The sequence below is a fragment of the Arachis hypogaea genome, chromosome 1 (assembly GCF_003086295.3).
Source record: "Arachis hypogaea cultivar Tifrunner chromosome 1, arahy.Tifrunner.gnm2.J5K5, whole genome shotgun sequence".
Classification (NCBI taxonomy): domain Eukaryota; kingdom Viridiplantae; phylum Streptophyta; class Magnoliopsida; order Fabales; family Fabaceae; genus Arachis; species Arachis hypogaea.
In genome coordinates, this window is record NC_092036.1 from 19,525,559 (window position 1) to 19,551,097 (window position 25,539).

Below are 25,539 nucleotides of genomic sequence, written 5' to 3' on the forward strand. Positions count from 1 at the left end.
AGAGGTTGTCCAATCGCGTAGAACTTTGAGAAAGAAACAGGGGGGAGTGTACCTGCAAAGGCACTTTGAAGCTTAAGTTAGTACTGGGAATTCTGTGTACCTTTTAGGATGGAAGATCATACCTTTTATGGGTGGCTCTATGCAAGTTGGTTATGCTCCTGCTTTATTGCCTGTATTAAAGAGCAATAACTAGGTTGGACGTTTAACATTTGGAAAGCAGTCCGTTGAGTCGAGTTGTAACGTAAGTGGTGGATTAATGACGTTATTGCCGATCAATAACTGTAATGCCGAATTATAACGCCAGCTTTCTGAATAATAACGTGAATAATGCCGAGTTATGAATGACTATGCCGATTTACGATGTTAGATTTGTAATGGCCGTATCACAGTTAGTTTACTTCTTTGTTATTTACATTCCTTGTTCAACATTTAAAAACCCCAAAAATACTTTCCCATAACCAATAGTAACATACTTCCCTGCAATTCCTTGAGAGACGACCGAGGTTTAAATACTTCAGTTAATTTTATTAGGTTTACTTAAGTGAGAAACAATTTAAATTTGATTGAGGTTTAATTGTCGATTTAGAATTATACTTACAACGCGCTTATTTTTGTGAAAATCTTTACCGATGATTTTTCCTCCGTCATTAAGGTAAGGAAGCTTAACTCTCTTCATTTTCCCCAATTTTATATATGAACCTTAGAATAAATGTTGAGATATATTGTTGTGACTAGATTATATGGAATAGAGAATTGTCGGGGCTGAATTTGATATGAAGTAGAATTTGATTGGCAAATTTGGGTGGTGCACCTTGGAGATTGAGCTAGGCAAGGCTTCAAGGGTTGGAACCACCAACATTCAAGGTACGGGTTTGAGTTTCGAGTAGGTATTATGTAAAGGTATGTGAATGCCTAAGTTAGTTGATCCTAGGATAGGTGTGGATTGAAATTGGTTGTTTTTGTGGATAGTGAATGGCTATATGTATGTGTGTATTGATTAAGAATTGCTGTGACATTATGAAGTGAATGGCATTTATTGATTTTATTGTTAATTGATTTGGATATTGGGTCGGAGGCCGTAATAGGGTGAGGAAACCCTATGAGGTAGGTGAAGGTAATCGGTGTGAATTATTGTAATGGTGGTTGACTTGGTGCTTGATTGGAATTGAGTTTAAAGAATATTTGAAGGATTGAATCTTAAAATGTTGAACTACTTGCTGAAAATCTGAGTTTTAAAGTCAAACGGTAATTTTGAAAGTGAACCAGTAACTCAATAGTATTTGAAATGATAAGAAATTAAGAGCTAAGTAAACTATAATAAGTATGATTGTTAAGATTCAATTTTGAAGGTTTTGTATTAACTGAAATATTAGTTATGATTTTTCAAAGTTAAATCGTGCGATATGATTTTTTGCATTATTTTAAACGAAGTGAGAAACTTTGAAAATCTATAACTAATTCTGTAATGATCAGAATTGCATGGGATCAAGTCTGGATTAAGCTTGAGAATATAAGGAGCTGGACTGATGAATTTGAGATATTTTCGTTAATTTTATGATTTATAATAAATTTTTGAAGTGTGGTTGTTATCTCTGATTTTTCTGCAGAATGCTTAACAGAGCAGCAACTTGTTTTCTCTATTGAAAATTCTCTAGTTTTAATTTTGAAATGAAATCAATTTTAAATGAAACTCTGGTTCTAATACTTTAATTTTATAAAAATTTATAATTTTTGAAATTATAGTTTTAAAGATATGAATTTTTGAAATATGACGCATTATGCAGTAAAAGCCAGATTTTGTTCTCTTAAATCAGTAACTTTGAAAGTTTATAACTTTTGATTCTGGATTGGTATTGAGGTGCAACTAATTGGAAGTGAAAATTAAGTATGTTTAGCATATGTAATTTAAATTTCAGGGCTGTCCATATTTTACTGAGTGAATTATGGGACTTGGAAGAGGATATGCTCATTGGCTTTTAAAACAGAATTCTGCAGAAAATTACTCAACTTCCAAGTTACATAAATTTCTCATTAAAAGTGGTATTGACCTGGAACCAATTGGAAAAGAAACCTGGATGAGTGAAGTTGAAGTATGTTAATTTTTAAGGTCATTAGATTTAACTTGGATTTTAAATTGAATTTTGAATATCACATGATGCTGCTGTTTTCTGATTTTTAAGCACTGCAGAGCAGTCACGGTTTTTTTTCTATTTTTAAAGCTAGAGCAAGTGAAAAATTATGATTTTTAGTTTAATAGAAAGCTTAATCCGAAACAATCGTATGGATTTAAATTTTGTGCAATTCCGAGTTCATTTGATATTTTAAAAACAAGATTGTAATTTGACTGCCGATGATTGTTTTGGTGACTATCTTGGGTATGAGATTTAAGATTTGATTTTTATACTATTATCAAATATTTTTGAGTGTATATTATTATAACAATTCCAGATAAAAGGATGGTGAAATGTTGAGGATGAGAGTGACTATGATGAGGTTAAAAGTGAGCCAAGCACTATATCCCAAGGACTTGGTTTATTGAAAGAGTTTTGTCCCGGCAAGAACGGTGGTTTGATCCCACTTGTCATGGTTATTGTGCATATGCAGGGATGGTGGTTTTATCCCACCTGTAGTGAGGACGGAGGTTCTATTCCACTCACGTATGGGTGAATTGTTTAGCAAGGACAGTGGTGTGATCCCGCTTGCATATTGTTTTATGTTGGGCAAGGACGATGGTTTAATCCCGCTTGTAGATTGATTTGTGAATGCAACCCGAGCAAGAATGGTGGTGTAATCCCACTTGTTCGAGGTACCTATAGGATGGTGGTTTAATCCGACTTACTGTGGAGGCAAGGACGGTGGTTTAATCCCGCTTGCGTGTTCCGAGCAAGGATGGTGGTTTAATCCCACTTGTTTATGGAACCTACGGATAAGGATGGTGGTTTAATCCCGCTTATCCGAGTCGGGTTTGGCAACATAACCGACGCGTGAGCTCAAGGCCAGTAGGACAGACATGCATCATTTGCATCTATATGACATTGATTGGGTGTGTTTATTGTACATGTGGTTTGCCTATGTGATTATCATTGTTTAACTGCTATTTGTTATAATTGCTGTAATTAAATCTTGTTGCGCTTGAACTTCATTATTTGTGTTTGCTGTTATTGTTCTATTTTGAGACCTTGTATATATAGAAGTTGAGATGATATGGGGTGAACTTGAGACTGAAAGAAACATGATAAGTGAAAGGTGAGAGAACTAATAAGAGATAGTTTAAGAACTTGAGGTTTATTGGAGAGAGAAAAGTCGAATGAAAATCAAAGGTGCATGAGTGCAGTTAGTTAGTCTAGCATACCTTACTATTTTCTTTTTTAGTATATTTCTAGGCTTGGATTTCTTTGTTGTTGAAGTGTTAGATTTTTTAGAGGTTTCGTGTAGTCTTTACATCGTCTCTGCTTTGGAACTGTTACCCTTGCTGGGAACCCCGAAAGGGATGATGTTCTCACCCGTTTCGGAAATTTTCATCTTACAGATATTGGACGTGATGCACCTTGTTAAGTGTGCAGAATTTTCTTTCAGGAAGCGAAGATTGTCTTTTGGGAATTTTACTTTTTCTTAGATATTTTAAATATTCTCCACTACTGTATTTTATAACTTGTATATCCCTCTTAGAGGTTGATTATGGAGAAACAGGATTTATGTTTACGATTTTTAGTCCTACTTTCGGATTGTATTATATTAACTAGTCGGTCTTATCTTCGCAGGTTAAGACTAGTGTTGTTATGTATACCTTTTGAATCATATATATATATATATATATATATATATATATATATATATATATATATATATATATATATATATATTTATACTTTGGTCATTTCTGCTTATGTATATTGTCGGTTTCTAAGTATGATGCGATTTTGCTTATGTACGTATCTATTTTATCGGGCTCCTAGTATATCAAATTCCTTCCATTATATATGTATGTATTTTATTTTTAAAATTCGTGATACCTCACCACCATTGATTTATGACCTAGGTGTAAAGCTCTGTGTGGTAGGGTGTTACATGTGGCAGAGATAACATAGTCATTTTGTTAAAATGGTAAATTGTAAGTAGTGTTATATCCTTGAGTACCAAATAAATTCTCAAATTTCATGTCTCATTGTGTCTATGTCATTTTGTGTCTTTATGTCTGTGTCTTATTTATCTCTACCCACTAACCAAACGAAACGTGTGGGCTAATTTTATTTGATATGCATATTGTGTTGTTGTACCTTGTTATGGAGATTGGGTGTGCCATACCTTGATGTGGTGGCTGCTTTTTGAAATTTATGTAGAAGAAATTGGATCGTCCGATTTTTTTGTTGGTAAAAATTGGTATACAAATCGGACGGTCCAATTTGTGTGAAGAAGAAATTTTGAAATTACATGGAATTAATCGGACCGTCCGATTTCAGTATTATTTAAATTTTTTTATTTCAAGCTAAAGTAAATCGGACCATTTGATTTGTGTTAAAGAAGTTACTTTAATGCCTAAATAGAAATCAGACCAATCGATTTGTTTGACTATATATATATATATATATATATATATATATATATATATATATATATATAATTCGTACCTGAGTGGCTAGATCTCTCTTCTTCCTACAGCCCCCTCTAGAACTCTCCTCCTCTCGTATTTTTCTTTGTGCTTTAAAAAATTACAGTGAAGTTGATATTGGGGTGAGAAAAAAAATAGATGATAGAATTGTATTAAAAGTATATTATTATGGTCAAATTTTGTTACAAATATCTGAAAGAGTGAAATTTGTATATAAAAATTCGTTAGATATTGTTATTCCATTCACAATCTCATTTGAACTAAAATGTGTGATTTGTGAGAAGAAAAATTCTGAAATGTCAAGAAGAGTATCATGTATTTTTTACAGATATCCTATACCAATATTTGGTAGATTCGTTCAATTTCAAACTAAATATGTAACTGATGAAGCAGGCAAGCAAGAGATGTTTTCAATGTATATTGAAAGTCGCTCTCAGATGTCGTTTATTGAGTTGTTGAGTTTGAATAATCTGAAGCCGATATTAAACGAAAATATTACAATAGTGATAGTGAGGAAGAGTTTGAAAGCAATTACGAGGTCGTTGGTCCAGATTGAAATGAAAATCAAGCTGACGGTACTATGGAGGTAGATGTGACAGAAGTGACAAATGCACTAGATTAGTGAGAGTGTGCATCATCTTAGTGTGGAAAAATTTGGGAAACATTGGTAAAAGAAAAAATGGATATTTTGTATTTTCATTGAAAATCTCAGAAATTGGGTATACATACACATGCATTGAATATTGAACCATATACGTTAATTTTTTTTTGTATATATTATGTTATTGAAAAAAAAAGAAAAAAATAAAAAAGGGACAAATGTTACCTCAAAAAAATTTTGAGAAATAAATGCATATGTGATATGAATTGAAAAGAATGCATGAGTATGTGAAAAAAGGGAATAATGGGTAGTTAGTTTGTATTAGAATTGAATAGGTTATTATAGGTTATGTAGAAGTTTAAGATAATGAAAAATTCAATTTCAAGTCCATTTGATCAAATACAATCTTACCTTGACCCTAATTTCATTACAACTTTTGAAAAGTCCTCATGATACTTGTATGCATGAATTGAATAATTGTTGATTATTAGATGAAAAATAAGTTTTAAAAAGTAAGATTAAAAGAGAATTGTGTGAATCAACCCTAAATACTTGAGTGATTAGAAAGTATACACATCTATTGAGGGGTTAGATTGCTCAATTCTATGTTTTCACCTTTTATTATATATTATCTTGCAAGTTATTATATCTTTTACAACTAAATGGATTTATGGAAATTGCATTGATTGCTATATTGTTTTAGCCCTCTTTATTTACATGTTTTTTTTTTGAAAATTGATTTGTTTTGACCAATACATATATAAATAGTTTACTTTTAATAAATGTTGAATATTTCTTGATCTTGTCTTTCTTGATGTTTAGCATGAGAACATGTTATTGTTTAAATGTGGGAAGGTTGATAAATTCATATTTTATGATAAATTTTTTGTTGAAAAGAGTGAAATTCATCAATTTATCTTGTATTTATTCATAGAAAATGCATAGTTTCGTTAATTTCTTCTAATTGTGCTTAATTGTGAAAAATATACTTTTTATGCTTGAAAATTGTCAAATTTAATTTACTTCTATTCCATTCGATATCTTGATATACTTTCTTGAGTGATTTGAGGTTTAGAAGGTAAGAATAACTTGAAAAAATGGAGAAAAAGCATGCAAAAGTGGAAAAATTATGAAGAAGTAAAGTTTTGAAAATCTGCCCAGTTGTGTATACGTATGACAAATGCATACGCATTTCTTTGGATTTGTCTGTATGCATGGCAGTGAAGGATTACTATGTGTTTATAACACGCAGTGGAAGAAAAATAAGGTAATCCTAAAGATCTATTTTGTGCTTAAACTTTATTCCAATAATAAACAATATATAAATCAGATCTAAATACCTGTGTGTACGCTAGTAAAAATCACTTTCTCCTTCGATGGTACGAAGGCGCTATGCGTATCCACACCGAGACCAACCTTTGTTGTCAACTCCTTGACCAATGGACATCTTATCTAAATTGAGAAGTCTCTTGCAACTCTGTGCATGCCATAAAATTCTTCTGCAAGAATTAGGTTCACATACATTTATGTGCGTAGAGGTAAAGGAATAAAACCCAATCCTTGTGTTTTATTCTCTCTTTATTTTCTTTACTCTTGGCATACATATATATAGTATGAGATTTGTTACTGATTTTAAATTTGAATCTCCATTCAAATTTAAATCATATCTTGAAATTCTAAATTTGAATCCTTCAAATTTATGAATCATATCATAACTCAATTTGAAAACAGAATCCGTTAGGATCTCATCCAAATTTAGAAATAGAATAACTAATTATTCTCAAATCTCATTTAATATTCTCAATTATCATACTGTTATTATATTCTTGGTGCTAGCAAAAAATATAATAATATTCTATTTGAATTAATATAATTATTTTAATTAAATAATTCTATTGCAAAGATTAGAACACTCGTTAGTGTGTGACCCATAGGTTCCAATACTAAGCGGGTAGTAAATTAGTCGTACTAAATTTACTAATCAAGGTTGGCGTCTAGCAACACTCTTCAACGACCCGATAGTATGAAGTAATCTATTTTTACTAAGAACCTCAGAAGAACAAAGTATAATTCCTTCAATCTTTTCAGCTCTTGGTTAACCTTTAGAGTATGGTTTAATTGTCAAATTCTAACTTGTTATCATTATTATAATGAACTGTGAATGACCAAGAAACTCATTTCTTCATTCATTTATTCTCCTTGCCCAAGGTTTTATTCCTCTCAGTCATTATAATCATAGAGCTCAAATTCTTTACCGAGAGTTGACAGATTCCTTATTGACTAATCATTAATTCTACAAGTATTTAAATCATACCCAATATCCATTTAACTAGCACCCTAGGGTATTAGCTGTCCAGAATCAAAATATAATAAATACATTGTTAATTACTATGACAGTCGCAGGTCAAAGGAAACTTTATTACTATGTTCATCTTGAGAATATCCTATTGACAAATATGCGGTAATTGTAACCATTAGAAATTCTCAGAGTGAGTCAATTCAATTGTCATATCCCTATATGCACCATCTATATATATAATTTAATAAATGAGATCTATTAATCTTCATCCAATGAAGACCATTATATATATATTGATCTTTTCGGATTATTAATGTCTTTTTTAATAATCCTATGACCAAGAACAATTTAGATTAAATTATAAAAAATTTATCTCTCAATGTTATGATCACTATTACAATGATAAATCCCTAAATTTAATCAAGGACCTTATTATATTAACATTTTAATATAATAACAATAACAAATTATTTGATACATGATTGATTGGATTGTGGTCATACTCCTTATTCCCAACAGGCAGATGCGTACGCACGAATTGCAGCACGTGATTTACTTAAGTAAATACGTGACTTGCGATTTCAAACCTATTTTGGGCTCAATCTAACTCATTTTCGAAGCATTTGAAGACAAGATTCAAGGGGAATCAACCAAGTAGTATAAAAAGTAGAATAATGTAGTATCATGTTTTAGGACAATTCTAGAGAGAAAAGTTTCAATTTTTTTCTAGAATTTAGAATTTCTTAGCTTAATTTTTTTCTAGTTTTAGGTTTTAATCTTGTTTTAGTTTAGTTTTAATTACATTTTATTGTTTTACTACCTTAGTTTAATAGATTATTCTTGTTAGTTTCTTATTCTTGCTAATTTTAGTCTATGAACAATTGTTAATTTCAATTTTTTTAATACAATTTGATATTTTTATGTTTATTGATGTTCTTTTTAGTTGTCATTATTACTTTTTTGTTTTAGTAGTTATAGATTTTATAATTCATGCAATTTACTAAGCTTTTTCTTTTATGCATTCTAAGTATTTGTTAAAAAACTTTCTGAGTTTTAGAGTAGAATTTTGTATTTTTTACTTGGAATTGAGGACTTAGGTGGCCTTGAGTCATTAATGTCCAATATTGATTGGTAATTTATAGTTGTTAGTTAGTTTTGTTTCCACTGACGTTAGTCTTTTACTAAGTCTAATTAATAAATTGGCTAAGATTTGTGGATTAAGATCAATTATACTTATTTGACTTTCTCCCGATGTTTAAGGATGATGTAGTGGGATTAACTCTTCTTAATTACCATGTTTGTGGTTAATGACTTGGATAGAAAATATCAACTCTTAATCCTTGTCAAGATGCTTTTTTAGCACTTGAATTTTCTTGTTTGCTTTTTAATTTCTTGTCATTTAATTTCTTATCAATTGCTTTTAACCTATTTTTCCTCATAATTAATAATACGCACACTTCACTGCAATTTCTGAGAGACGATGTCATTTAATTTCTTATCAATTGCTTTTAACCATTTTTTCTCATAACTAATAATACGTACACCTCACTGCAATTCTTTTGAGAGACGACCTGAGATTTAAAACTTCAATTTTTTATTAAATTGAATTTGTGACAAACAAACTAAACTGTGATACAAGTCATTTATTAGTTTGAAACTATATTTGCGACAAAATTATTTTTAAATTTTAGACCGACGTTTGGCTCACGTCAATAATTTAAGCATCATCATTTATAAACATATAATATCTTGAATTATATTAGACACAACTATCATACATAATCACAACAACACCTAAATACATAATTTATTTTTAAGTTATTATCATAAATTCTAATATGGTATCAAAATCATGATATTCTCGTTTAATCTTAATTTGTTGTCTTAAGTTCTCTATTGATAGCAAGTTTAGTTCATATTTCTATTGCTCCTATTTGTTTACTTTCTAATGTTTTTATTGTGACACCTCACTACTACCATGTTTTTTATTTGTCTCGATTTTTTTTATCCTATTTTATGTCCTCTTCCTTGTTTTGAACTAAAGTTTACCATTTTTTTAACACTTGATTTGTTATTGGCAGCACCTATTTCTCTATCTTTTTGGCAGTTCTATTTGCACTCCAAATTCTAATATGTTTATCTGTATTTTAAATTCTGACAATTTTATCTATACTTTGAAATTTTAAAAATTTTCAGTAATTTTGTTTACATCTTATGTTCTTCCAGTTGTATTTGTTCTTTGAATTCACACGACTTTTTTGTTTTATTATCTTTTAATAAGTTACAAACTTAAGTTACCATTTAAGTTTAAAAAAAATATTAGAAATATTAGATTATTTATTCATTAATTAAATTGATATTAATCGATGCATTATTACTAAAAATTTATTATTTAATTATTTTTTAATTTGTTTATCACTAATAAATTATTAATACCTTAAATCATATTAGACATAACTATCATAGATTATCGCAACACCACCTAAAAATATAGTTTATTCTTGAGCAATACATTGAACTATTTGTACAAAAAAAAATCGTTTCTTTTAATTAAACCAATTAAATAAACAAATAGTACATACCTGCAACTTCTAATGAAAGCGTCTACCAGTGAGTTTTATCTCCTTATTAGTAAATTATTATAAATTATAGATTTGCATGTCAATAAAATATGATATCTTATAATTTGAGCATTTAAACTCAACCAACTCCCATCTCTCGATTTTCCCCAAAAAAGAAAAAAACAAACAGACACAGACAGACACACAACCCCCCCTCACTCGTTATCAAGAGGTGAAGTTTTCACACCACTTGAGCTGATGATCCTTCTGTGGTTATGGTCAAAACTCAAAAAATATCATAAGTGATGCATTATTTGGAGAACCAATATAGTAGGCCAAAGAAAAATGTCCACAGGGAAAATGGTTCGAACACTAATGTACGTACCGATATAAATGATACACCTCTGTCTGATGATTAGTCTTGATCCTAAATGGGACTGATCAATGCATGACGAAGGGAGCAGAACAAAACCAATGCTTTTTTATCTGTACAAAAGAAAGATGTCATGACCCTTTCATTCACATTTGGTGGCAAGTATGATGCACCAACACTAACATAGACACATGACACAATATAATAAAGTTGAGGTATACAAATTTTAAATTTTTATAAGATATGAAGATACGATATATATAAAATATAAAGTATTTTTTAGATAAATTGTGATGATATTTTTATGTTTTATTAATATTAAAATATAAATTAATTTTTATATTATTTTTAATATTTTTATTTATATAAAATTTTTAAAATATTTTTTATTTTAATAAATAATAATATATACTATTTTTAAATTTATTTAAAAAATATATATTAAAAATAAGACTGGAAATACTGACCCGCGATGGTGTTTAAGTGTATTTAAGACTGTGTTCGAATTTTTTTTATTTTTTATTAAGACACAAATAGACATAGAAGTGTCGATGAGTATCGTATTTAAAATGTGTCCGATTCACAGGCTGACGCCAATAATTTTGCCAAAGATATCTTTAATTACCTTCGCCATAAAAGCTCTACGGTAAAAATTCAAGTGCAGTCAACTTGATGTGAAGTTGATAAGTAGAAGCCGTTAAATAATTTGAATGATTTGATTAAAATTTTCATATAACGATTCTCAGTTATCAATTTTACGTCGTACCTGAGTTCTTAGCAAGCTCTATACCGTGGTATATAATTCACTCGCAGCAATTAATTAACCTTGGGTTGAGAGTGGATCCTCTCCAATGAAAAAAATTGGATGTTATCCAGTGTTTAATCTAACCCTTCATTGTTTTCTCTTTCTTATTTAATTTTGGTCCCATTTAAAAAATTTAAAGGTAAAAAATTACACTTTATTCTCTCAAGTGTTTTTTCCACTGGAGAGGATCCATTTTCGGCCATGCATGTTTTTAATTGATAGCTAGGAGGTGCTTATTGGAATAATCTTTTCCTTAATTGAATTTTGAATTTTAAAAAGGTAACATAGAGGCTGAGAAGACAAACCTAACATGATTTTTTAGACTTTTCAATGGAAGAAAATGACACACTTAAAAATCGCTGTATCTAATTTATCTTACTTAATATTAAAGCTAACTCACAAGAGAATATGGTATATAAGTAATTATGTCCATAATTACTGAGTATTAGATACCAAAAGTGAAGTAAAGAATTCATTCTTTCGGACTCTTTAAAATCCCATCTCACTTCTCCCATTAGCCCTCAAGATAGAGATAATGTAAAAAAAGTTGCAATATAAAAGCATGACTTTGATTAAGCAATAAGCATGTATGTAACTGAGATCTCTTTAATTTATTCCTACATTATTCTTTTAATTTTCTTTTATTCTCTCCATCATCAATTGTACGGTTAAGAAACTCTATTAAATCTCTCTCTTGAGTCTTGGCATGATTGATTGTGATCAAGAGAAAACCGCTGCGGGTAACTTGTTTTCCAATAAGAAGGGCCTTACTTTCAGTAACATGAGGAGGACAAGTGAATGGTATATGCTTCTGAATTCTTATTTTATTAAAAGTTTAAAACCATATAACTAATGCAACTCGTTACCTACTACTATTTTCTAAATGCTAATGCTACATTATTACTACTAGTATTTGAACTCGTTACTTGAATTAACTACTTAATTATTACAGGATTTTTTCCCATGAGCTTCCTAGTGATATCACTGTTCAAGTTGGAGAAGATTGCTTTTTGTTACACAAGGTATTGAACCAATTCACACATTGACTCTCTTGCATCATATATGAATTCTTTTGAATTTTCTTTTTACCTTCAAAAAGAATACACTTATTAAGGAAACTTGGCCACATTTTCTGTCAAATTTGCAGTTTCCATTAGTCACCAAGTGTGGATACATAAGGAAACTTGTGTCACAATCAAGTGAAGTTGATGCTTCCTTCATTGAAATCAATGATGTCCCTGGTGGAGCAGACGCATTTGAACTCGCGGCGAAGTTCTGCTACGGCATAAATTTCGAAATAAGTATTGAAAACATTGCTATACTTCACTGTGTGGCAGAGTATCTTGAGATGACAGAGGATATCTCAATTGGAAACTTGGCGTCAAGGACTGAATCTTACTTGAATGAAGTAGCATTGGAGACCATTCCAGGGGCTGTAACGGTCCTGAGTGTGTCGGAAACTTTGTTTCCGGCTGCAGAGAAGGCGAAATTGGTGAGCCAGTGTGTGGATGCTATTGCATACATAGCCTGCAAGGAAAGCCAGTTTTGTTCGTCGGCTAAAAGTGATGGCGGTAGCAATGATTGGGTCATGTCTTCCTCCATGGATTCGCGCCTGCGGCCGGTGGTTGAATGGTGGGCTGAAGATCTAACGGTTCTAAGAATTGATATTTTCCAGAGAGTCTTACTTGCAATGCTGGCAAGAGGGTTCAAGCACCATGCTATTGGTCCTATTCTAATGTTGTATGCACAAAAATCTCTAAGAGGCTTGGTAAGACCCCTTTCTAACTTCAATTAGTGTAGACTATATAGACATTCAAATCTGTTTGTGTGTGTATTTTTCTCCTGATAATTGATAAACTTTTAAAAACTAAATATGATCTAAAGATATAGACCAAAAAAAAAAAAAACTAATTATCTTTATCGATAATGTAAATATGCTTCTAGTTAACATTATATTAATGATTTATCTAATACTCTCTTCCTTCAATAATATGGTTTTTTTTTTTTTGCGTAAATAAATTTGTACATCATATAATCACATCAATAGTAAGATTTGGGGAAAGAAACATTTACAAGGTATACTTATACAGCATTTTTATGGCTTTTTTTGTTGTTGAATTCAGTTGCATACTAAGATAAAGATTATTTGCCCTACTCATAGATTGCTTTTTTCCTCGTTAGCTAAAAGAAAAAGTATTGGTGAATAGGTGATTAACAATTTTTTAGTAAATATATAGCTAATAATTTCACTTTCATTCTCGCTCCCCCAAAAAATCAGAGAACATATTTATTAGTTGTTTTTCTTGTTTTTTCTTATAGTAGTTAAATATTGGCCTTAAAACTGTTGCTCGTGTAATAAGTAATATGACTCAAGATCTTGAGCATGTATAACATACTAGTTACCAATTCACAATTTATGTAGCCAAATGGTATGTATACTTTTCACATAAAATATTTTACAAAAATGCTATTTGTACACCAAAATCAGTTACCAATGTATTTATGTATAAATATATGTGTAGTTTAATTTATTTTTAATGTGTATTTGTATTCTAACACGTATTTTATATTGGTGGCTGACTTTGGTGACTGGTTTTAGTCTACATACAGCATTACTCAATATTTTATATATGATGCAGAGAGTGTGTTCCATTGACTATGATATAACATTCATTTTGTTTTTCTCTTTTATTTGGGGCAGGAGATATTTGGAAAGGGATGGAAAAAAATTGATGAACCAACTGATGAGCAGGAGAAAAGGATTGTTGTAGAGACAATAGTGAATCTTTTACCAAGTGAGAAGGACGCCATGTCAGTTAGCTTTCTCGCTATGCTACTTCGAGCATCCATATATATCGGAACAACCGTTTCTTGCAGGCTTGATCTGGAGAGGAGGATGGCCCTGCAGTTAGACCAGGCCGTTTTAGATGATCTTCTTATTCCTTCTTATTCATATTCTTCCGACACGTTGTTCGACGTGGATACGGTGCAGCGGATCATGGTGAATTATCTGGAGTCTGAGATGACTGGAGATTGTTCAATTTACAATGGAGATGATGAATACTTTTTGCCTTCCCGGCCATACCTCGGCCACGTTGGGAAGTTGATGGAAGGCTACCTTGCTGAAGTAGCCTCAGACAAGAACTTGTTAGTGTCCAAGTTCATCAGTCTTGCTGAATTGATTCCTGATCAAGAAAGAACAGCTGAAGATGGAATGTATAGAGCCATTGACATCTATCTTAAGGTGCTCTATTATACTGAAATATTTGTTCTATGTTTTAATTAAGTTGAAGAATCACATACAATTATTCTATGTGAAGTTGATAGTTGAAAGTTGCTCGATAATAATTTTGTCAAACATATTTAAGAATTTGTGATGCATCAGGCTCATCCTACTCTAAGTGAAATGGAGAGAAAGAAAATTTGCAGTTTGATGGACTGCCAGAAACTATCACGAGATGCATGCGCTCACGCCGCGCAAAACAATCGGCTTCCTGTCCAAACGGTGGTTCAAGTTCTCTACCACGAACAGCAACGCCTTCGGGAAACCAGCGAAGAATGGGATCGTTCTGATTCCATTATTATTCCAACAACAACATCCAATGAAGCATCCAACTTGAGAAGAGAAAATGAAGAGCTTCGAGTCGAGGTTGCAAAATTGAAGATGAAACTAAAAGAGATTCAGAAATTTGCACTTGTATCAGCAAGTGGTAGTAGTTCTGCAACAAATTCTAGTGCTTCGCCTTGTTTCTCTGAGAAGCCTCCCCTTCAACGAAAGTCATTCATGAGTTCAGTGTCAAAGAAACTTGGTCGCCTTTCGCCGTTATTTCAACGTGCAGATTATAATTATGCTGCCACAATCCCTTCCGAAACGAAAGTAGATAAGAACAGACGCCATTCCATATCTTGAAGTTATTGATTGTTATTGGACCAAGTTCTTCCTTGGTTTATTTTCCAAGTCTTGAATGCTGGTGTATACTCTTGTTTTGCTTCCTATTTTTGTGCATATGTAGACTATTCACTATACATTGCGATCAATTGTGGAAGGTGAAGTTTGTTACTGGTTAAGAATAGATTAAGGGAGAAGTATATAACGTACAAGATTCTTTTAGATAACTATATAGCTCAAATAGCATAGTCTTTCCATTCTTACCTATAAATTTTGGGTTTGAGTTCTAACTTAACTCCTAGGATGGGAACATAGGGAGCGGAACGCAGAAAAACATAATCCTATGCAATTTTCATCTGGTAATTTATTTCAGAAGAATATATTAATTCTATATAATAAAGATAAAATAAATTTAATATTTTTAATTATATCATTAATAAAAATAATAATCTTTAAATACTCATGTCTTAAATAAAATATACAAATTTTGACCCTTCCTTATTCTTTACTCATTATTTATGTTTTGGTATACGTTGATGATATTCCTGTCATCAGTAATACTCAGTGTCACAGTGTGAAATCTAATCTCTAACATCGATATTTCTCAATAAAATATCTATAGGTACTTTTAATTATTTTCTTGTTATTGAAGCAACAAAATTAATTCAATTGCTTATAATTTAATTAAACTAAGTATATGTTAAGGATCTTCTTTTAACGACTGGCATGCAAAATGAAAAATCAGTTCCAAATCATTTAATAAGCTCTCTCAATTTGGTGCTGAATCATACACTAATCCAACACATTATAGGTCTGTTGTAAGTGCTTTATAGTATTGCATCTTCACTAGACCTGAAATTATGCAACCAATTCATGCATAACCTTTTGATCACTCATTAGAAATCAGTCAAGTGTATCCTTAGATACCATGCTAGCACTCCAGATCAAGGGATTCTCTTTCACCTTTCTTCTGACTTGAGAATTTTCGCATTTGTAGATACTGATTGGGGATCAGGTATGGATGGCAGGTGCTCTACCTCAAGATACTGTGTTTATTTTCAAGGCAATTTGGTTGTTTGGTCCAATCGCAAGCAACACTCGATCAGTCACTCCAGTGCAGAAGCTGTGTTTCATAGCATTACTGATGCCTCTATAGAAATAATTTAGTTGGAAACACTTATATCTGAGCTTCAAATTCATGTATCTAGTGTGCCAATCATCTAGATAATGCAAGTGTAACTAAAATTTTAGCTAATCCCATCATGCATGGCCGAACGAAGCACTTTGAACTTAATTTGCATTTTATCCGGGACAGCATAAATTGAATATTGTTCATGTTCTAGGAACATATCAGATTGCAGACATTTACACAAAGCCTTTATTTTTTGCTGCCTTTGATAGATTCAAGTGTAAACTCAAGGTCATTCACAAACCTCCCTTTAGTTTGAGGGATAACAAGAGAGATGCAACTAACAAAGCATCTCTAACCAAATTAGTTAGAATAGGTCAAGGATAGTTAGGCTTTATAAAATTAGTTACACTCACTGCTATATATAGCAATGCCTCATTTGTGTATCAGATAACATTCACATGATAATTCTCTGTATTACTTGCATTCAAATCAATTAGATTTGAATTCAATTCTCCTCTTTTTTATTTTTTGGAAAAGTATAGGTAAACAATGAAAATACTAAACAATGTGAACAATAAATATATTGAATGATCAATTCCCTAGGTGTGTAGATGGTTATCCTAATATTAAGATTTAGGTGGGTAATTTGGGGTATAGAGTGTTTTTACTTTATCGAGTCAATTTTAGAGCCCATTGTTCACAAAAACCATCATCTATAGGTAGACAATAAAAATATTAAATAATGTGAACAATTGATATATTGGATGTTCAATTTACTAGTGTGCGGATGGTTATCCCAATAAATAAACAAACAAAAACATATTTATTCACCAGTGAAGGGTGCTCATACATTTCAAAATACAACTATAAAATGATAGAAATTAACCACGTTAAGTAGTGCACACATTTGAAAATAAATATTTTAACAAAAACATCTTTATTTATTCACCAATGAAGGCAACCCACATATTTCAAAATAGAATGATAAAGTGATAGAAATCAATCATGACTTGGTGACTGATATTTTGTGTGCATGTAGTATTTTTAGAAAGCAATAAAGTCAATTCTATTGACGTTAAGGTAGCTAAATTACTCTGTTGTTTCTTCCTCCGTTTGCTTAAGTGATTCTGCATCCAGATTCCACTCCTTCGCACCAGCTATGTTCATGGGTGCGCATATATTAGAATAACTACTTCAAGAAAATCTTATGGCATTTCAACATACAAAATAATAAGTCGTTTATCCATCCTACTTTCTATCAATTATAAATTATTCCAAATACCAATACTGAAGTGAAGGAGAAAGAGATGTCTTGAGTATCATATGCATCAACATTAAGAAAGCCTTATGTTGCAATAATTTGTACAAAATCATATACTCAAGCAGTTGGAATTTTCACGCACTTTATGGGAAATTTTGATATTGATGATAATGATTTGATGGAAGTGCTTCATGCAACATTAGCCATATTAGGAATCTATATTTCTAAGGATCCAGCCATATTCCAATCCTACAACTACGAGTATTCTGTATCATTGTGAATGAATCCTCTCAATTTTTTTAACAATTAAAAACGTAAAATATAATCTCTAACTCTTCAAATGCTTTTTCTTTTATATTTTTTTTTAGTCTCACTTATAAAATTAATAATAAAAAATTATATTTTATTCCTTCGATTGTTTAAAAAAATTGAAAAAATCTATTTCTCTGCATCATCTTCTCTCCTTAGGAACCATCGATATACTGCAATAATATCCTCTTCTAACTCAACAAGTGATGTGTAATATCTTATTAAAAAATTAAGCAAAACTTAAAGTGTTATCACTACATTTTACGCTCTACAATATGCAATTAAGTGTTATCACTACATTGCACTAAAATATTGATTCACCATAGCTAGTACGAGCGATTCTTCCTACGTTTTTACAGATAAAGATTTACTATCAACAAGCACCAACGCGATAGATATATTCCATATACGAGCTTCTAAATATACATCATGAAGCCAAACATTTTGGAAAATAAGTATCGATAGATTTTCCCATTAAAAGTCAGGTTTCTTTCTTTTTAATGGAGGCCTTTGCACCATCGTGATGAGCTCTCTGAGCTCCTTAACATGACTATGCATGCCCTTAAATGAATAAGCTTTAATCATGGTTCTATATGTAATAATATCGGGTTTACAACCTCTTTTTTCCATCATCTCAAGCACACTCCGCATCTCAGCGAAACACTCCAACCTACCATAAGCATCCACCAAGCAATTGAAGAAAATGGTGTCAAGTAAAACATCTGAGTTCTCGACAAAACGGAGGACGCCGTTGATCTTTTCTAGTTTACCTGCTCGCGCATAAGCCTGCACAAGTGAGCACAGTGTGACACAACTTGGTTTTATCCTCTCTGACCGCATTATCCTAAACAAATACTCCATCTGTTTGAGATCCCCGGCCTTTCCAAAAGCATCAATCGCAATGTTGAAGGTCACAATTGTCCAAGAGTAATGGTACTTTTGCATGTATTCCATCACAGCACTCATCTTCTTGTAGTCCTCAGCCTTGCCGTAGGAATCCAAGAGAATGTTAAAAGTCTGAACATTTGGTTGGATTCCAGCTCCCTGAAACTTATCATAACACCTCTCCATTGTTTCTATTTGTCCTATGTTGCCGAAGGTGCGAAGCGTTGAATTCATAGTCCATACATCTGGTTGGCAATCTCGGTCTGCAAGCATTTCCATGAGTGTTGATTCCATTTCTGAAAACCTTTTAAAAACAAGAAAATTTACATTGAGGAGGTGTAAATGTACTAATTGATCGCACAGCATCAGGTTCATAAAATTAAATGTACAAATGAACAATAAATTTTCCCTCATCTATGTTTTAGTTTGAAGTGAAGAATGTAGTAATGGACCAGTGTATACTCAAATACAGAAAAACAACACTGTGAAAGAGCTCATAAAGGAAAGGTTAAGGCCGCCATGCATTTTTTAGCTACCTTAACCAACTTTTGAAAAGAAGGAACTCTACCATAAGAATTATCATAATCAAAATTTAATTGCTCTACCTATTATATGCTTGCATCTAGAAAATTATGGAAAAGTAGGTAGTTCATAAAATCACTTTTGGAATTCTATCAGCAGCAGCCAAAGTGAGCCTGGGCACTTTTAAAATTTTCAAATTCTATAACAAGAAAACACCCAAGCATTATACCTTTTTGCCTTCCCATAAGCATCGATTAGGGTATTGTAAGTAACTGTGTTAGGTTTGATGCTGTGAATGGCCATGTCAGATAAGAGATAGTGAACTTTGTCAAACGCAAAAACCTGCAAGCAAGATTTTATCAGGATTGAATAAGTCTGGACATCTGGCCGACAATTAGGTGTACACTTCATTTCTTCAAGGAGAGAGAAAGCTTTGTCCAAGAGACCACTCCTGCTATAGGCAGATAACAAAGCAGTGTATGACTCACAGTCCAAAACACAACCCTCATCAATCATAGCTTGAAAGAGTTCACGAGCTTTCTCAGGTTTCTTGCATTTTCCAAGCATGACTATTAATTTGATGTATATACCAGAGTTAGGTCTGTACCAGAGTTGTTCACGCAGCAGTTCAAAAATCTGAAACCATGAAAGAATGTTTTGATATGATTATCAAGTATTTAAATAAAGACAATGGTTCTTATGGGCAGTTTGTACCCTCTTCACTTTGCTATTGACCTATGGGGGCTCCTCGGTTAATAAGGCTAAATACCTTGAAGCTCTTTAGTTCATCTCAGTTGAACCGCGGGGGGGGGGGGGGGGGGGGGGGGAGATGATGATGATGACTGATTCAGTTGCCCTCTCTACTCAATTGACTGAATATAGTTGTGCAAAGCAGCATAAGCGCTAAGTGAGTGTGTATGAGCGAGTGTGAGGAAGTGAGAGAGAAGCATCAATGAAGAAATCATGTGTCAACTACACAACAAAACCTTGACTATAAAGTTGGGTAAGTTAATATGCTAAATTTCTTGGTATGCGTATGACTAGTTAATTACAAATATACTATTAGTATTACGAAAAACTCAAAATAGACATTATAGACTGTTCTACAAAGCTGGAGGCCTAGAGCATATACATTATCTGCACCAAGCTTGCTACAAAGAGAATGTACGAGAGGATCTGTAAAGGATCAATATAGCAAGAGCATCAACTGAGGGTGCATTGGGTTCTGATTATTCAAAAAGCACTTTTACAATTTGATTTTTTTTTTTTTTTGGTGTCTTAATTGATTTTAATATGAAGCTGCTACTCTGTTTAGCTTTCACAGAAAAAGCTAAAATTGATAAATAAATAGATAGTTGGAAGACAAAGGCTTTCTTAGTTGTTTGAGTGATTAATACTAAGCAAGTATCATATGCCATCTGAAAATGTATGTAACTAAGTACGACTTTTTCCCGTATACGAGTACTAATTTCAAATGACGATGTTTGCTAGTTGATTACAAGAGTTCACAAAGGAGGTAATGATATCTCCATAGTCATTGAACAGATGAATTGGTAGCCAATCTATATATTTTAGGTTCTCCCCTAAAAAACTGAAATAAAGACCACAACTTGAAACAAACAAAGTTCACACATAGTAAGAACCATAGCTAGAAATTCTCCGACTGGACCCGATCTAGCAAGTAGCAACATTTACTAATTTTTTTTTCATCTTCAATAAAATCACACTATCCAGGAATTGGTCTCCTATTTCTAGGGGATCGGGCCCAATCTACATCTATAAAGGCAACAAGGATCCTGATGAACTCTTTTCATAAATCAGCCCCTTTCTAAGAGTATTTTTAATGAGGTTATTTTGGAGGTGTCTTTTTTATTAAGAGATGTCAATTTGTATGACGAAAAGCTCTATGTTGGGTTCTAATAAAATGGATTTTAAAATTTCAAGTACTTTTATAAGGTACTTTCTATACCCCAAAAGAGTGGATTTCAACTTCCACCTTGAATGAAAGAATACTAAAAATGCTGCACTTCTTTACCATGTTTGTCAGAAACTGCTAGTTGCAAGCCATTGTTTGTCAGAAACTGCCATCCCCTGATTGACTCCAATGGCTACCGCCTGTCCGCACCAACTACCGCAGTCAACATCAGCTGCCATCAGACAGCAAAGTGATGGTAACGCCACTTTATTAACCAAACAAAAAATTCTGAAAATGTTCTTAATATATTACTTCACCTAAACAAATATATTTCAAAATGAAAGAAATTAAATTGAAGCATCTCGATTTCCTTGTGAAGTGAGGAATATAGAAACATTTGCCATCCTAAAACCAAATCTTTTATGTTGGATAGACGTGATCAATAAAATTAATACCAATAACACGTTTCAGCCTTGAAAGCCATATAAGGCTATCTCCCCTAATGTGGGGCAAATTCAAAGTCAAATTCACATATGCTTTTATGGAACAATTGTTTGGTGAATGCTAGGTGTGTCCTGCAATCGTAGCCAGTTTCTATTGACTAGGTTTCCTGGGTTTGGTAGTAGAAAAGAGTCAAATTTGTCGCACTGTGCTGCTTTCGCCACTACTCGACTAATTGGTTGGAGCATAATCACGCACCTGACAAATTTTCTAACAAGCATGTTGTATGGGATAGGATTAGACACCTAGCATCTATTTGATGTAAAGTCTTTGATATCATTCTCTATCAAACAGAACCCTAACAGACACCCATATAGAACAACCCAATACCACATTTCTCCACAAGGTGGCAAAACCGACCGAATGGAACTCCACAATCATTCAATTCTACATAGCACAAATACAAGTACAAGAATTGAATACGATACATTATATGTTAATGCAACAAATTTTATAATCAAATTAGTCACAAGTTTAAGTCCGAGACACACATGGTATGCATATGTGAGTGAAAATGAAGTACTCGTGCATTATATATATTCAATTCAAATAAACCATGAGAGTAGACTCCTCCATTTAAATACAATTGAATACTACCCCCTTTAACAACTCTCCATTTTCACCTCACAAGTCACAAGACTCAACTCACTATAATTGATAAAGATGCTCATTTATCCACAAGGCCAAGAAAACCAACATATCAACAACATTAAACTAAACTACTAAAATAATATAATAATAATAATTTAAAAATTTAAAGGGGAAAGAAGGAAACCACACCTTGAGAGCAGATTCCCAACGTAGAGCAGTGACCCTTTCATGGAGGGCTTCAAGAACGGTTCTTGGGAGAAGCTTCTTGGGGTTGGTGGGACCCTTCCTCCTCCTACTGTCGATTATTGCCTTGGTGGCCTCTCTGCGAAGAATAACCGACACAGCTTTCTGCGACGCTATCTTCCTATTCATGATCTCCTTCCTTTCCCTTGCTTCCTGAGCCTTCTGCCTCTCCACTTCCTTTGCAATCCTTCGCGTCCGTTCGTCCATCCCCTCCGTTGCTGCCTTTATGCTACTGCTCGGTGCTTTCCTAGAGGAAGAAGATGAATAATTGGATTTTGGGTCTGGTTTGTTCTGGGTTAGGGCTAGTGCCGGTTTCGAAACGAGCTGACAGCTAATGGTGGGTGGAGGGAAAGGAGAAAAGATGCCAGTGACCGAAGCCATTAACATTAACACTGAAGTATTTTGGGATATATCAATCAACAATGCTCTAGGTTATCAACAGCATAGTTGTCAGAGCCGAACCAGTGATCGAATCAGTCAGACTACTGGGTCACTAGGGTCACTGGTTCAACCGATGGGTTACTGGTTGAATTGGCTGACCGGGTCCTACTTAAATAAAAATATAAATAGTCAAAAACTTAAAATTAAATTTTGAAATATATATCTTCACCAACACTTTAACAACAATCAAATCTCAATTTCTAAAATAACTAATACGAAAATAGGCATAAAGTGTTTGGATCATTGATTCTGGATCTTGTGGATTCCATCTAGCTCATTGCAAATGAAGTACAAGAATTTGCCTAAATCACACATGAAGATATTTGTTTTAGACCCAAGATTTATGAAACAAAAACACCACAGCTAGAAGCCGTAGCAGCAACTATATACTCTACCATTTTGCACAACAGAAACAAATAGAAAATTTGTCACATGTCAGATTCAGGTCTATACTGATATAGCAATTGTATCATTGCTACACAACCAATTTATTTGCCATTCCAATTCATTTCTTCAAACAGCTTGTGCTCACTCTTGAATAGACACCCCCCCCAAAAAAAAAAAAAAAACAGAGGGCGTATTCTGATTTGAGCACGCAATTGCAAAACAAAATCCAAAAAAGTTTATTAACCTACAATAATGTTTAGGTCAAGCAATTACTAAGTATCAAAGTTATAAAGCTATGAGGCATCATAGTTTTTGATTGTCGATGGCGGAGCGGTGAGTCAAAAATCCGCCATGCGTTGCTGGAAATGGCGGATTACCTAAAAATACATGTATATGAACAAAATATGAACATGCACAAAAATTGCAAACGTAATATAAAATCTAATCAATTTAAGCAAATTTTCTACTCATAAGGCATCCAATTAATCAGCAAATGCAGTAGTAAATTCAACAAATAGACATCATATCAAGTCATAACACACCATAAAACATAAGACATAGAACTTAAAAACTAAAAACTCAAAAGAAACACCAAAGCCGTTGTCACATCATGTTTTAAAACCAACAAATGACGAGGTTTATAATTATAACACTGAACCTATGTAGAAGAGGCTGGGAATACTGGAACAGAAACTAAGTTACGAACCAGAGAGAGAACCCGTGGCTTGCAGCGGCGGTGAGCAACGACGTCGAAGAGCGACGGCTTACAGTGGCGAGCAGCGGCTTCGGCAGAAGGCAGAGATAACGCAACAGAGAACGGCTGAGAGGGAAGACGGAGAAGGAGGAACTGGAGTCGGACGGGGTGCCTGGCGCGCCGCCAGTGGTTCTTCCGGCAGCAGTGCAGAGAAGAGACGGAGAGAAAGAAGAGGGGTTTTCTGCAAGTCAGTGAGCTATCATGTCCTTCTGCAGTTTTTTCAATCGGGAATTTCTTTGGAAAGAGTCATGTTTTTTTAAAGTGTGAAGAGTGTCATCCTTAGACCCTCCTTGTTAAGTAAGGAGTACTGTATTTTTTGTTAATTTAACAAATTTGCTAATCAGATTAATTACCTTTTTGTAGGTATCAGATATTAGGGTGAAATCTAAAACAAATATACGAATATTAAAGGAGTAAATATCCTTTTCGGCTCCTGTCTATTTTGAAAATTGACTACACGCCCCTAACATTTATAAATTATCAAATCGGTCCTTATCCATGAACTCCGTAATACCAATTAGCCCTTGAGTTGGTTTCTCTGTTCAAAGTCGACGAAAAATGCTGAGGCGTAACGTGCAGCCAGTGACGTGGCGTTGGATCACCAAACGTAGATTGCTCTGTAGGCATGTGGACAAATAAGCCCCTACACACTCAGCAAAGCGACGTCGTTTTAAAAAGAAGTCATTTTGCTCGTTGAAGGTGAAATATCAGTCTCCCCATTTCTGAACCCTAATTCTAGTGCTTGAAGCATGAGCGATCCAGAGCAATCTTCAACCTCTAACACTCGCCGTGTCTGGAGGAAGAATATGGTGGGTTCGAGTAGCAATGCAAGTGAGAGTAAGAAGGCCAAGTTCCAGCACCCTAAATGCAAGTGTGGCACCTATGCAGTCATGCAACAGTATGGGACAGCCAAGAACCCCGACATAATCTTCCTGGGTTGTTCCTACTATGGCGTAAGTGTGCACCCATCTTCAGTTTATGTAATCAACTTCCTACGTTGTTTAACAAGTTGTATTCACTATAATGGAGATTGCAGATGGAGCAACGTCACTACAATTTTTTTGTTTGGCTGGACGAAGTGATTGCTAAACGTTTTGGGCATGAAGACGACAATGATGTTCACGGAAGAATGATGATGATGGAGAAAAGGTTGGAGCAACTGGAATTTAAGATTGAAGATGAATATGAAGGAAAATCAAAAAAATGTAGTAATAGCCATGCTGTGTTTGTTATGCTGGCAATGTTAATTGTGTTAACAACAATTGTGTTTGTAGTGTTTTAGGGTATTTTGTGTTGCTTTAAGTGATGCATGGACAAGGTTAAATTTGGGTTAATTTGCTCTGTAATTGTAGATTCTAAATGAATTGAATGTGAATTTTGTTTTGTAATAATGTAAAGGCTGAACCCAAGATAATTTACACAATGCTGTATAAACTAAAAGCATAATGTTTATATTCATAC

General features: G+C 33.1%; 2 protein-coding genes across 5 annotated transcripts; one reads left to right on the top strand and one right to left on the bottom strand.

Moving 5' to 3' along the window:
- Window positions 1-11,606: 11,606 nt before the first annotated feature.
- On the top strand, window positions 11,607-15,364 carry LOC112800164 (BTB/POZ domain-containing protein SR1IP1). Its single transcript, XM_025842292.3, has 5 exons — window positions 11,607-12,049; window positions 12,201-12,270; window positions 12,396-13,016; window positions 13,950-14,492; window positions 14,634-15,364. The coding sequence occupies exons 1-5, from the start codon at window positions 11,955-11,957 to the stop codon at window positions 15,156-15,158; spliced, it is 1,854 nt and encodes a 617-aa protein (XP_025698077.1). The 5' UTR covers window positions 11,607-11,954; the 3' UTR covers window positions 15,159-15,364.
- A 2,841-nt stretch (window positions 15,365-18,205) lies between these two features.
- Window positions 18,206-24,394, bottom strand: LOC112800171 (pentatricopeptide repeat-containing protein At5g48730, chloroplastic). 4 transcript variants are annotated; one of them, XM_025842305.3, is made up of 4 exons: window positions 24,031-24,394; window positions 22,443-23,042; window positions 19,476-19,882; window positions 18,206-19,028 (listed from the first exon to the last, which is right to left on the bottom strand). In XM_025842305.3, the coding sequence occupies exons 2-4, from the start codon at window positions 22,881-22,883 to the stop codon at window positions 18,314-18,316; spliced, it is 1,563 nt and encodes a 520-aa protein (XP_025698090.1). In that variant the 5' UTR covers window positions 22,884-23,042; window positions 24,031-24,394; the 3' UTR covers window positions 18,206-18,313. The 4 variants fall into 4 exon arrangements, with proteins under 4 accessions (XP_025698090.1, XP_072052503.1, XP_072052502.1 ...); XM_072196402.1 differs by having other exon boundaries at window positions 22,443-23,239; window positions 24,031-24,353; XM_072196401.1 differs by having other exon boundaries at window positions 22,443-23,701; window positions 24,031-24,350.
- Window positions 24,395-25,539: the final 1,145 nt, after the last annotated feature.